Source organism: Rhamphochromis sp. 'chilingali' (assembly GCF_963969265.1).
Source record: "Rhamphochromis sp. 'chilingali' genome assembly, chromosome: 10".
Taxonomy (NCBI): domain Eukaryota; kingdom Metazoa; phylum Chordata; class Actinopteri; order Cichliformes; family Cichlidae; genus Rhamphochromis; species Rhamphochromis sp. 'chilingali'.
The window spans coordinates 35,401,103-35,416,112 of NC_137937.1; the positions used below are offsets into that span (position 1 = coordinate 35,401,103).

Genomic DNA, 15,010 nt, shown 5'->3' on the forward strand with positions numbered 1-15,010 from the left:
CAACAGTGTCCTGATAACTGCAGCTGAGCTTTGGGTAAAGGTCATTTTTTCTCTTTTAGGGACCTATAGAAGTCACTTAAGACTGAACTGGAGCAGAGGCTGAAAGCACTGTGTGCTCCCGAGGACCGACACTAAAGTGAAAAACACTTTGGTGACACCTGTAAACACAGACTGCTGTTGGGGTGGAGTTAGAGAGTGATGGCACGCTTCCAAATGTTCAGTAAGCCTTGTTTTTATCTTAAGGTTCAAGGTCAAAGTTCGAAAACAGAGAATCATAAAGGATCTGACGACTTCAGTTGAAGTGGATCAGTGTACTAATGGCAAAGGAGCGAAAGAGGAGAAGAGGATGGAGAGAAGCACTGGGTGTGAAAAGAGGAGAGATTAGAGAGGTGATGAACTTAAAAGCTGAGAGAAAGATGAATAGAACAGGAAAAACATAAGAGGTGAGGAAAAATCCAAGGGGAGGAACATTTATGGGGAAGACAAAAACCAGGAGAGGGGAAACAGGAAACAGGAGTAGGAGAGGAGCAAAACAGAGAGGTGAAATTCAGAGAGAAGAATCTAAAATGTACGGTGGAAAAGAGGGAAAAGGAGAACTTTAGGACTGAAAAGGGAAAGCGATATAATTAAGAAAGGAACTGAAATAAAAGTGGAAATGAGAGAGAAACGAATAAAAGGAGACACAGGGGGAGAGAGAAGAAGGATAGGTGGAGAAAAGTTGAAGGAGGTGAAGAAGGGAAGATAAAAAAGAAGGAATTGATAGCAGAGGGGAGAAGACGGGAGGAGAAAATGGAGTGTGGAGGAGGAGGTGAGGATTGAGAGATTTACAATGAAAAAGATGAGAAAGGAGAGGACTGGGTGAGGAGGAGACAAACTGCCTCTCTTTTGTCTTCTTCCTCCTCTTACTTTTTAAATTCAGCGAGATGAAGTATTTACCTGTGAAATAAACGCTCAGCGACTCCGGCAGGCCTGTTGGGGTTAAAAACAGAAAGGAGTTACAGCCAGGAAGCGATAAAAGTAAAAAACAGAGGATTCATGCAGAGGTGACGGTGTTTCACTAAAGAGAAAAGCCCATACTGTATAAACTCAGAGGCAATGAGGATGATTTACTGATGCAAAGCTTCCACTGGAGCTCCATAAACCCAGATTAAGAAAATAAAAGTATGCTTTGATCTCGGATTATGGAAGATCTTTTTAAACGGAGGTCTGTGCTTCTGGAAACGTCTTAGCGTCCTCTGATAGTTTTCGAAATGCTAAAACTCTGCTCTTCCTTGTCCAACCCATCCACCTCTTCAATTACTAACCATGCAAGGCTAATTTTATTGTTAAAAGCTTTGCAAGAAAAAAGGTGATCATGAGTGGCAATAAAAGACAGAAACACTAAAGACTCAAACTTTAATAATGATTAACATGTAATACTGTAATATAAACGTTCAGTTAGGACCATTTGTTGGGACAAGCAATCAATATGTGATTGAAGTTTGAGGAGTTTAACAATTTTTACACACAGTCTCCCATTTTCAGAAGCTCAGATGTAATTAGACAAACTATTAAAGCCATGTAAGGCTTTAAAAGCTGTTAGGATATCTGTTTTTACATCTAACAGTTAGCTAGTGTAGACGAGGTCCACTCTGAGTGGGGCAAAGTCACAATTTGGTGTAAAAAGGTGTAATATAATTAGAGATTAAAATCTCAAATTAATGACCAGAAAGTGGACTGTCATGAGGGGTTTTAAAGGCATGATTTTAGCCCAGAGTGACCCTTTTATCAGAAGCATCCAGGTGAAAAGGACAGAGTTGTTTTTTAAAACAAGTCAAAAACACTCAGACTTGACACTGACTGTTTACTGATAGCACCTGTGTGACCCTCAGGCTCTGCAGTCGGCCTGATACGACGTGTGGATGCTGCTAATGGCAAATGATTATTGAACCGTGGTGCAAATGGTGTCTGTCAGTGGATAAGACTATTCAAACCCTTTGTTTTAGTTTGGGGACCGCTGGTTTAAACAAAAACAAGGACAACAATCAAAGAGGTAAAACAGTGTAATTCAGTGACAGGTCTCTGAACTAAGTACATCTGGCTGATCTGGTGCATAAAGGAGCTGGAGGTGAAGTGTGAGTAACATCTTACCGGTGAAGGAGTACTGGTAGAGCTCCTGGAGGTGTGATGGAGCCTGCGGTGGTCTGTAGATGATCTTGCCGTTATTCACATCAGCCTGAGTGAAATGTTGCACGTGTGTGTATGGCCTGTCCCGATGCTCGATGGTCCCTGGAAACAAAAAATCAGCACATGATGAGATTTTGTTTGAGCGTGTAGCAAGTGAAACAGAACAGAGAGCTGACCGGGTCACTAAAGATGCTGAGAATAAGGCTGGAAGTAAGATGTTAAAGGCCAAGCAGAAAAACAAAACGTTAATATCGGAAATAAAGAAATGCAGGATGTGAGGTCACAGGGGCTGAGCAAAGATGCTGTGACGTCCCTCTCGCCAGTTCATCTCTGCCAGCGCCTCTCAGAGGACACTGAGATGTTCCCAAGCCTGTGTTCCCGCCCCGGGGTCTCCTCCCAGCCGGACATGCCCCAAATACCTCAGATATGAGGTACCCAGGAGGTTTTTGCACATTGGAGTCTGAGGCAACATTTAAACAAGACTTTGTTAGAAGGCTGTTAGCTACCTTGTAGTAAAGGAAAGCTGCATGCCATGCTTTAATTAAAACAATAAGGATGCTAATTTCTCCCAAACAGCTCTTCCCTCTGAAAATGTTTGGTGAAATCCTTTAACTTCCAACTTTATTCTTACAGAAAACCGGAAACTTCAAACTTATTTTGACCAATATATTGTCATTTAACTAAAAAGAACTAAAACTTTCAGGGTTTTAAAAAAAAAAACTAAAAATCCTGAAAAACATTCCCACAAAAACAGAAGTTTTCCTCCTCCTTCTGTTTGGTGCCGTTCAAAAAGTCTACACACAAATTTATCAGTCCATTAGCTGATGAATATGACCCATTGTAAATCGCTTTTCTCTTTCATTAGACAGAGAGCTGAAAATGATGCAGCACTCTGACAGATGGTCCAGCGATGAAATGAATGTCTGAACGGCACATTAAATTCTGCAAAAATGAAAGCAATGCTCATCCTTATACACGGAAAGACGATAATGAAATTATTTTGGAGGGCGGCGACGCTACTGAAGCAGACTTGGAAGCAGAAGGTTGGTAGTTTCTGCGACTCCAAGCTGGGAAAAGCCAAACTCTTGAGCCAGTCATTACAGCTAAGTGCTCTGCAGAACATGATCCCCCTTCCTAAACTTTGTAGTCTCACTTTATTTTATTATACATTAATAAAATGTAACAAGGTGCACTTTATATGCTCTTTATTAGAATGGCCTCATAAGGCTCTTTACACATAAATTATGATCTAATACACTGCTGTTCATTCTAAAGTATACAACACTTGTGCTGTAACACACTAAATTATATCTGGATTAGCCTTTAAAATAGTGAGTTAAACACTGAGGTTGGTGGGTAACACATTCAATAAGCCTTTACACAGTTGGTTCACTTGGTGAAACTGAAATGAGGCCACTTAAACCACATCAGGTCATATGACCACAGATCCAGGTGTGATATAAATGATATGGCTGCAGTGCGAGTATGTGTTGATGTACTGGTCCATGTACACTGCAACGCTCGCCTACTGTTGCGAGCTGGGAACAAAACCAAGACTGCTGGTAGAGATCAGAGCTGCTGCTCCACATCGAAAACAGCCAGCTGAGGTGGTTCAGGTGGTCCAGCCTCTTGGATGAGGTGCTTCAGGCAACGGAGAGATTGCATCTCTCAGCTGGCTGGATATCCCCCCGAGCAGCTAGAGGAGATGCCTGGTGAGAGGGAGGTGCGGGCATCTCTGCTTTGACTGCTATCCCTGCAAACTGATCCGGATAATTGGCAGAAAATGGGATTGGAAGGATGCCACTATCCAAAGCTAAAACCACTCTAGGGAAAATGACTTTCTTGGAGACTAATTTGGACACATTACAAGAGAAGCGTGTCGTAACATGATGTGCATGTACTTTGTTCCTATTTTCCCCCGTTCCTCGTTATTAAACACAACATGAAATAAAGGTCAACATTTTAAAGGAATATTTTGGGTGACAAGTCTTAAAAAAACATGATCAGTTGTATATTTTAACCTACTTCTTTGATCAAACGACAAATTAACCGTGTGATAAACAAACAAGGATGTGATGTCCTGATAGTCTCCCCAGAGTAACTTCCACTGAGCACTACGAGGTCTCAACCTGCAGGAAAGTAACGTTTTCTTCTATCAAGGTACAAATAACTCTGTAACAACCTCATGCATTATGCACCAATAATAAAATGTGACAACATTTCAACTCCTCAGCAAATATTTGATGCCTCTGCAAACAAGAAATTAACAAGAAGTAATGGCTTACTCAGAAAGAACAAGACAAGATTGTCTGCAGTGCTCTGTTATCCTCTAATACCAAAAGATGTGACTGTACTTAGCCCTCATTTTAGATAATGTAAGACTTCCAGACAAGTATAAAACTCCTGGTCTCTGTACCTATTTGCAGATCTCAGGTAAAAACTCTGAGCCTTGGTGCTTCCTCTCATGATTTGCTGTAGTTTTCTGTCCATTCTCACAGCTGCTTTACATTTTTGGTTTATTCTCATCAATACTAAATTTCATTTTTTGTGGTTTTGGTCATCACATTTCTGTTTTGCAGGCTCGAGTTTTGATTCATTGTTATTCTAGTATTCTGAGCTTTAGTGGGCCTGGATTATGAAGTTCTGCTTCATGTGTTGGGGTAGTTGTGAATTCTTCAATTTCTGCATTCTCCCCCTCAGTTAGTTCGTTTATATTTCCGTGTCTTTTTTGTTTCAGTTGGGGTCGTAGCTCTCTTCCTGTTTTATTCGGACAGCTAGTTTCCTCTTGTGTTGATTTGGGTTTTCATTTGTGTCCTGATTGTTTGTGCCTGTGTCTCATTCCCCAGCTGTGGTTATCACTAATCAGCCTTCTGTGTGCATACACAGTCCAGGCTTCCCAGTATGCTTTGCTAAGGAACCTTTTACTCTGTGTCTCTCTGTGCATTTCACGTGTGTTTGGTTATGTTTTTGCAGCCTCTGTAAATTGGCTCATTTTCTGTGACACATAATTTGGTCTAATCATGTCTAATTTTGATATGACAGCACTACCATGTGGATTATGTGTCTGACCAAAATTTGGCTGTAAGGTGTCTATCTCCAGTCGAATATGGCACAGAGCAGTTCATCTCTATTTGCATTTTTCCACAGATGTTCTGGATGCAAAGAGTTTTCCAGTTTTATAACAACCCCCCCAAAAAAACAGGAAGAAACCTTTGCCTCATTGCACCGCTCCATCCCACCAAATTGTGGATTAACAGCACCCGACTTGTGACTATTTAAGTGATAATTAATGAGAAACAGTATAACTTCTTGACACTTTAACTTCTCCCTCTCCAGCTCTGAGCTGAAAATCAAACATGAACTCAGAAACTTACCCACTGTATCTAGTTATAAGGCTCCTACCCCCTGACAGGAGTTAGATTTTAATCCTGTTAATCTTTTCCACATTATGAGGGAAAAGCTGCACGAGTGTGTGCGTGTGTGGCTGACCTTGTCCCGATGGTAGAGGTTTGGTGATACTGTAGACGAGCTTCTCGCTGGGAGTCTCAGAGTCGACGAAGGACAGCGCTGAAGGCGTTATCTCTGTCACCTGAGCCTCCAGAGCCTACACACACACACACACACACACACACACACACACACACACACACACACACACACACACACACACACACACACACACACACACACACACATTAAGGTGAGAAACGAGGTAAGCTTCTATATCCTCTATTTCTAGGCAGAAATCACCAGAAAACAACCACAAACATAAGGAGTCTCTTTAGGATCGAAAGCATTTCACCAGGAAAAAAACTAAAAAAGTTGTAAGATGCAAGAAAAAAACTTTTGGCTGCTCCCTTTTCACAGTGAAACTCAAAAATGTGTCAAAACAAACCCACTAATACAGGATAATGTCACCAAAGCCACTTCACAATTAAAAAAAAAAACCCAAATTATTCAGAGGAATACTTAAAAAACAAATTGTAATTGTAACTAATTGTTGTGTGACTCACAGGACAACCTGGATGTGTGTAGTCGTTTTGGTGACACTGCACTCTGTTAGTGGGAATTCTTGGACTAATTTGTAAGTTTCTTCTTATAAATTTGTGTTTTTCTCTCCTCATAAATAAAATCAATCTTAAATATTGATGTTACGTTTTTTTGGATTTGCACTTTACAGATATTCCCCACATGCTCGTCTCTATCGTCTCACACCCTGATGGAGGACGACTCCATCGTGGACTTACACCAACTCGCCACAATGAAAGCGAGTTGGTGATTTGATGTTGTGGCTGAAATAATGTGGTTGAAAAGAGCGCTGTTGGTGTTTAGAAATGATTTGTATGATTTATTGGTTCCAGAAGTTGAAATATGTGAATTCATTCCATTTATCATAAATCATTTTTTTTCTCATTTTCTCAACCTCACTGTGATCTTTTCTCTTGTAAATTTATGAGCTCCTTTCTTTAAAATTTCTGAAGTTTTCTCTTACAAATGTACAAGAAAAAACCTCACATATTTATGAGTTTTATTCTCTTAAATTTCCTGTCATTTTTCCCCTCACAAATTTATTACTTTAATCTCAAAATCTGAAGGTTTTTTCCCTCCAAAAACTACAAGCACTCCCCAGACCACTTACATTTTCTTATTACCTTCAAAAGCTCTAATATGCCGTCCGAGTCGCTAATTCTTGCAGCCACTCTAATGTCTCCTTTTTTAATCAACGCTGTGTCGAGTACGAGACTTTATAAATGAACTTTACACAGTCGAGTTTTAAACATGGATTTTGCTGAATTATCTCCCCAGTCAACCTTTCTGTAGCTGAACCTACATCCAATGAACAATATACAGCAGATTGCACATTTATTTATGTATAAATGGTCAAGGTCACTCAGCTCAGTGGAATGAGAAACAGATTTCAGGGTGAAAGGTCACCAGTCTCTCTGGTCGCTAAGCATCTTCTCATAAGTTTCTTAATCTTCTCAAAAGCAACATTTTTGGGGGGTTTGTTTAACAGGAAAACATACAGAAAGGATGTCAGGGCGATGTCTGAGGACGTGCTGCTGACAGAAACTTCAGACTAGAAACCAAAAAAGATCAGCTGATGGTTATTCACAGTCAAAACTATTGCTGAGTTTTCACAAATAATCATGTAGTTTAGTGCAAAATAAGGAAAAAATGTATTTTACTGTTGCAGCAGTCAAAACAGTGAACAATAAAATAAAATGGCTTAAGAGGTGAAAATCTAAATGTGACATTTTCATGTAAAAAGCAGAATATAATACAATAAATGGGTCTACAGAGTAAATTAAAAAAAGAATGTGCATTATAGTAGCTGTATAATTGACAATAACAACATCATCTGTTGTTGAAGCCATTGTTTTCTAAGACTTTCATACAGCATGTCATGGCTTCCACCATGGTGTCTTTTTGCGTGTTTTCCTCTCACCGTGATCTGTAGGTCGCAGTCGGGGGCCAGCTGTGGGAATCCTGGGATCTGAGGCATGACTCCTATGGTGAAGGTCTGAGCATCGCTCTGAACGACTGGTTCTGCCTCTGTGGAAACCTGCACAGACAAACAGGTACACAGCCTCCTATATGAGCCACATCTTCAACAAACTCCATCCACCTCAGCATCCTTAGTCTGCCTCTGCTCACTGTAAGGCTTGAAAAGCCTTAAGTCTCAATCTGCAGCATACCAGCTGAAACAATGTCTTGTTTTTCCACTGCAAAGGCATATTATAATTAATTTCTGAGTGACACAGCTGATGACATACTCCTGAGAACCACCAGAAGTAAGACACAACCGCTTTGATGAAAACAAGCTGCAGTCTAATAACTGAACAGGAACATAAAGTGAGCCTGGCATCAGGCTGCACTGCAGGAACGAGCCACAGAGACTCAGTGTGCTTCTTTTCATAAATCACTGCCTACACCGTGAGAATATTAAAAAAGAGACGTCGATCTGAGTAAAATTCAGCTCGTGTTTTCGTTTTTCTTTCAGCATTGGAGCAGTTATTACTCTGAAGCCACACCACTGCTGTTTGCTCTTAAACGATGTTCTGAAATCCACACTAAACGTGTTTCAAGACTTTTAAAAAAAGGACGCAGATGGAGCCTCTGAGGGTTTTTGTTAAGGAGCAGCAGTGGACAGCTGTTCTGTTTCTCAACGTATGCTTCAGGCTGATGTGTCTGTGAAGTAAAAACTTAAAGTAATCACTTACAAATTAAAAATAATTTGTCATCTCTCATACTGAAAAACTGTGGAAATGTCACCTCACGTGCAGTTACTGTTTGTGTTGCAAGGAAAATATTCAGTGGGTAAAATAATAACTTGGAATAACACCCGTGTATCACAGACTTTATAAAACAGTCAAAGAAGCCTGTAACCAAATCTGAGGGAAAATCCTGAAATGCTGAAGATGGAGGTCGTTCCACGTCTGAGAGCCAATCAGCAGCTGAACCAAGAAACGTAGGAGCCAATCATGTTGTTGCATTGATGAATACAAACTTTAGAACTTCAGGCTAAAGATCTGGTTTAGGATGTGTGATGTCAGAGATATTTACTCTGTGGTGTAGTAAGTGTACTTGTAATTACATTTGCACTTATTTGACTTTTGTATAATTTTTTTTCGGCTAAGCAAAATGAAAAGTGGTTCAGCATTACTGTCTGTGTTTCAGTGATTTTGTTTCTGCGTTTGCATTTTAGTTCTAAAGAGATATTTGATGTTTGTTTAATATGTTATATGTTAACATTTTAATCTATGCTTTGGTGATTTTGCATCCTTGGGTTTTATTTAGTGTCATATATGTTCAGTGTTGGGGAGTAACGGAATTTACGCATCAGCGTTACGTGTGTAAAATACAAAAAATGAGTAACTGTATTCCGTTACAGTTACCGTTAAACAGAATACAGTTACTTTGTTGAAATAAATGGATTACACGGCAGGCTTGTCCTGTTTCACACGTTAAGCTATCCCCTCTCTATTTTTGGTAATTCCATGGATTGCCGGTCCGGAAACCCAATGGACCTTTGTAAGATCTATTTATAAATATATCTATATCTCAATATATATATGCCATGAACATGCCAGGTACTGCATGTACTGGACTTCCTCTCATGTCCACTTAAGGCTGGCTCCCATATTAAATGTTCAAACTGACAGTGGAATGAAACAGTTGTAGGCGCTGCTCACCTGGTTGAGAACAGATAACCCACATGCTCAAAGCCTGCAAAGGCCTGATGCTCAAGTCTTCCCTGGAGCATTTTCTGTGCGTCACTCCCCCTGACTCTCTCTCTCTCTCTCTCTCTCTCTCTCTAATATCCTTTCAAAACTAAAGGTCATCCATATGAAAACTGGAGTTAGAGGCTTGGCCACTTTGATTGATGCTCGAGTCGCTGTTGGTATACTTTTTGAATTATTTAAATTATATTACAGCTCACTGTGTTGAAATCTGTCCCTTACTTTGGTATTTAATTACAGTACTTTATGTATAAGTATCTGTGTCTTTGTTAGTCAGTTCAGTCTATAACCTTTGACCTCTCTGCGTGTTTATGAAGCAGCTGATCGTTTCAATTAGAATTTAAGATTACCCTAATTGAATTGCTAAATAGAGAAAGATGATAGTGGATCAGTCTAATCGTCTCTGTGTTCTTCACTGGAACAAAACCAGATTTGAAATTTAGCTCTCTTCCTGTCTGCTGACGCAACACTTTTGAAAACTTTTAAGCGAATGCACTGTTGTCTTACTCGAGCCCTCTAACGTATGTAGCCATAAATTGTTTAGTCCCCTGATAGACATGCAGAGGCAGAAGCCTTGGCTGTTCATTCTAAAAGCCAATTTCTGTCCCCACTTACTTATTCCGCTGCAGCTTGTTCCTGTCACATCAGTGGCATTTGCAGGAAGGAAAGTTCAAGAACCTGTAGTCAGCTTTGTCAGTCAGAAGTAATATAGGAGCAGCATGAAGCCTGGAGTCAGCGGCACCAATCACAAGTAATGTGTTGTCATGAGAGGCAGTGTTGAGTCAGCTGGATTTATTGAAGCTGGTGCTGCTGCAGAAAATTATTGATCATGTTGATTTGCTTCAACATAAAAAGACATACCCTATTTTATAATCTTCATAAGGTTTAAAATCCAATCCATGAGACTTCCAAAGAAAGGTTCAGCAGCTTTATCGCTGCCAGAATACTGCAGGACTGCTACACGTTAAATTTAAGACCTTTTAATACCACTTTAAATAAAGTTTAGGACCTCCATGCAACGGGAATACACATCAAAAATTAATATGGACTTTTTGTAGGAAGAAAAAAACCCATTCGTGTCAGTTAAAAGAGAACGGTAAGGTAAGCAGGGTGTTTTCCAGGATTTTGGGGTCATGAAAGAAAAGAAAAGAAAAGAAAACAAGGCACAAGAGCACACAGGAAGACAAAATATTTGAAATAAAGTGACAATTGGCATTGATAAAATCAGGAATGTCATTTCACAATTTCTCCACATCCTCACATTAAAACTAATGCACCCCGTGTGACTGTTTGTCAAAATCAAAGGATTTGTCCTTATTGAACATGACTTTTAACTTTCCCTGAGAATGATTAAATGGTGACTCAGTGGCTCCGCATTGAATTTAAACATACAATTGAGCAATCATTCAAGTGTGAAGTTACTGTCTTCAGTCCCAAGACTCGTTCCTTATGTTTGTCCTTAAATTTGAGCTGAATTTGGAAAAATGCGTTGAAATTTGCATGACTTCAAATGGCCTCTGATTATAACTGATTTATAATCCTGTACTGTGCATGAGACAGGGCTACTGGGACCTCACCTGGAGCCAGATCCGGGGTATGGCTTCAGGATGAGGGTTTAGTGGCAGGGCTTTAGCCCACGGGGCCCAGATGGGCTTCTGTCAGTCCAGCACCCACAGGACAGGGCGTAGACATTTAGTGCAGGCAGTTCGGTGGTTTCTGAAACTGTGTGTATCTGTGTATGTATTTAGTTCATGCAACAACTATTGACTGTACTGCTGCACACTTTTCTTTTTTTCTTTTAATCTCAACAGTCATATTTTCCTGCTTAAAGAAAGATAAATAACTTGTCAATAAATCTTTTAAATTGCTTTTGGAGCTGTCTACTTACTGTGATTGTAACATAGCTGTCTGTTATCTTCCCATTAACAAACCTGATAAACCGCTTAAGATACTCCTCAGCTTCCAAACAACAACATAAAAGTCAAGCATGAGAGGAAAAAGTTGCAGGGGCACAGATTCCGATCCGTCTGGTTTGAACGTGGTTTATGATTTATGTGCAGAATGCAGCTGAGCACCCTCCGTTCTGCTGCAGAGCCCAGAGTTGCAGAACCAAAGTGAATTTCAAATCAACCCATTCCAAGAAGGCATCGCATGCTTTTGATAAAAATCCAGAGGAGGACAATAATACCACCCTGACAAGCCGTTAAGTTTAATCGCTACCTTTAACAAACCGCACCGATGATGGGTTTCGCTTCTCTATGTCACGTCTTCACCACTTCCCGGAGAAATGATGAGACACTTTCGAATTTAATTTGAATTGAGCACTGTGTAAATTGAAATGCATCTACTCTGATGGATGAAGCCAAAATGTGAGGGGTTGGACGGAGTGTGAGGGATGATTAGATGTAGCTACAAGCTTTTGGCTGCCTCTTTTGTTTTTCTAATGGAGGTGATGTGAAGCCGAGGCTGGCGTGAAAACACTCTAACCGTGGTGTGATGAATGCGCCATCGGTTTTAGTGCAATTGTCTTGAATTTGAAAACAATTTCAGTGTAATTTGGTGTCATTAACGCTAATTGAGATAGGCCACTATGGGTGGATTTTAAGTGCCTATGCTTCACACGGAAAGTTTGAAAAGAGGGGGAAGAAATCTGCAGTGAAAAAACTGGAACGAGGAAAGAGGGAAACAAACCAGGAGGCATAAATCCAGCCAAAATGCCGGCTGCATTAACAGACACTAAACCAGTAGTGGAGTGTTTGGTGCATAAAACAAATGCTGAATGATAAGCAGGCTGTACTTTCTCAAATAAAAAGCAAAGAACATTTTTATAGCATCCTATAAACCACACAGTCTCAAACGGTTACAAGAATAAAGAAGAGAAGAGCAGAGGCGGTAAGTGGTGAAAGACGAGCTGGAGGGAGAGATGTCGGAAAGGTTGGAGACTTTTGGTTTCCAAAGGAGAGAAGAGATAAACACAGAGAAACACAACAGAGAACAAGGCCACAAAAGCAAAAATATTACAAGGAAAATGTGGCAAAATGTGTGCCTGTCATCATCTCCATTTCTTGTTTCTTATCCCCCTGAAGTTTCATCTCACGGCGCAGTTCGTATTCATGTTCTTTTATCGGGTTTTGGAAAATATTGATACCTTGCTGTGGTATTAGCACAAAGTCAGTGGCAAAAATATCTCAACCCCCGCAGTTCAGTTCAAAAATAATCCCTATTTGACTTAAACTGGGTTCGGTGCAGCAACTCAGCTGCTTTATACAGTCCTTTAAGCCAGCTTTCTTCTGATTGGCTACCCTTCACAAACAGAAGGTTTGAATGACAGATGGGTGTGTCTTATGCCTGAGATGACCACATTATTATCCACATAATGGCTTACATAATATGACCTTACCATCTAAAATCTTTTGTCATGTTCAACATAAATATCCAGAAAATAATGAAAGTCATATTTTATGTGTTATAAACAGTGTTGGGACTAACGCGTTATTAAGTAACGCGTTACAGTAACTACGTTATTATTGTGGTAACGAGCACGGTAACTAGTTATTATGCCAAAACCAGGAACGCGTTACTCGTTACTGGGATTTAGATAGGCTCGTTATTCGTTACTTGTGTGGTGGCTATCGCGGAGCTTCCACAGATTCAATAATATTAGCAAGTGGTGGAAGCCAGCAAGTGGATGAAGAAAAAGGGAGGCAGGAGGAGAGACCCGAAGCGGCCGCTGGTCCGAGAGTGTCAGGTGAACTGAACTTCAGGTAAGAAGTTATAACCTGCAGTCCATCTGGGTCAGATATGAACCAAGTTTAGGTGGAGTTTATTTTAGTTATGCTGACTTTTTCGTACTGCGTGCTAGCTAGCATGACGGAGTTTCTATACAGCTGGGTGGGTGCTATGATACTGATGTTGAACTTTATTTTGTTCATAAGGTTAATTATTACAGTTGCCAACCGTCCCGTAAAAAACGGAATCGTCTCGTATTCAGAGAAAATATTAAGCGTTTCGTATTGAGGTGAAAAGGAACAGTTTGTCCCGGACTTCAGCTACAATGAAAAAGACACAAAGCTGGAGTTATTCTGTGTTTACGCCGCACAGCTGCCTCTTCTTCTCTCATCCTCTCACCCTCCCTCTCCTGTTTCTACTTCAATCATGAAACTGATCAATGATCAGCTGATCGGCTTTTCTCTCTTGTTTGTTTATCGCCCACTTTGCGCCAGAAAGAGGAAACCAGCGGATGTCGCGGTAAACAACAGCAGCACTTTTAAGCTTGATCAGCTGTTGTTAGAATTTATTTAATATTAATTTCTAGTATCAGCTGATGTTTGCTGGAGCCACAGCTGTAAACCTGCTGGTTATGATATTGGTTTGGTTATGTGATGAGAGGGAAACATGAAGATGAAACCAGGAGATGTCCTTACTGAATCATCAGAGCTGAACAGGTGATGGAGAAACAGGTTTACCTTTTAGTTAACATGAATGAGTTGAAGGGAAGCTATGAACTGTTTCTGAGAGACTAATAACACCAGGATCCTTTTCTAAGCAGCTGACAGCTGGTAACTGTGCAGGGGCGGGTCTAGCAAAGTGTTGCCAGGGGTCCATGTAGGGCATTAAAAGGGAAAGGGGGGGCACAAAGAAATACTTTCTTATTCTCATTTAAAATGTCTCACTTTTAAAAAAAATAATTATCTGAGTCTTGCAACAAACAATTGATAGATTGATACATATATACCATCAGAACAGTGTACATCACTGTCACAACAGTGTTTATTTTCATTCAAAGGCTTTATGATTTTTCCTATAATGGTGGGCCGGTCTCTAGTCAAAATGCCCAGGACGATTTTTTTGTCCCAGTCCAGCCCTGTATGCAGCTCATCTTCAGTCTGGTGTTACCTACATCTTCCTATTCAGAAGGCAGAATTTCCGAGTTCTGAGTACAAGCACCACGACTGCAGTTTTCGTGTTTGATGTAAAAAGCAGGCTAGGATAGAATCAGGTGTGGGATTTCTCTTGTGGAAATGTGCACATTATTTTTTCCTTTCTATTGGTAGGTGGCACAGTGCACTTGTGGCAAGTAAGCAAGCTAGAAGACCGGCAATCTTGCTGGGTATCCAGTTACGGAAGCAACACATTAACAAGAGAATTCTGAGTAAAACCAAAGTTACTTTCCCTAGTAACTAGTTACTCTGAAAGTAACGAGTAACTTGAAGTAATTGAGTTACTTTTGATAGAAGTAACTAGTAATGTAACTAAGTTACTAATTTAAAGTAACTTACCCAACACTGGTTATAAACGTGTAAATATGTTTTGTTGTTACATTGTATTAATCATGTTTTAATGCATCTGCATTTTGTTTACTTTAAGTTTTGACACTTGATGGTTTTGCTTTGCAACGACTTCATAATAAAAGAAGAAATCTGTGATGGTTCGAGTTGGTTTTCTGTTCACTTTCAGTTTTGACGGTGCAGCTTTCTTTGTTTCAGTTTTGTATACAAAACAATAAGACACTGTGGATAGAGCTTTAATAGAGCTGTATGCTCTCCCTGCAGGAGTTAGAGGTTTTTTCCTTTAATCTGTCACCTGTATAAATGTGTAAA

General features: G+C 40.1%; 1 protein-coding gene across 2 annotated transcripts in view; it reads right to left on the bottom strand.

Moving 5' to 3' along the window:
• Window positions 1-15,010, bottom strand: part of fras1 (Fraser extracellular matrix complex subunit 1) — a 306,003-nt gene that overhangs the window by 60,211 nt on the left and 230,782 nt on the right. For both annotated transcript variants that reach the window (XM_080893736.1, XM_080893735.1), the window contains exons 31-34: window positions 7,616-7,732; window positions 5,656-5,770; window positions 2,131-2,268; window positions 937-969 (exon numbers count right to left, since the gene is read on the bottom strand). In XM_080893736.1, coding sequence (XP_080749862.1) covers window positions 937-969; window positions 2,131-2,268; window positions 5,656-5,770; window positions 7,616-7,732 — 403 coding nt within the window. The remainder of the gene's footprint in view (window positions 1-936; window positions 970-2,130; window positions 2,269-5,655; window positions 5,771-7,615; window positions 7,733-15,010) is intronic.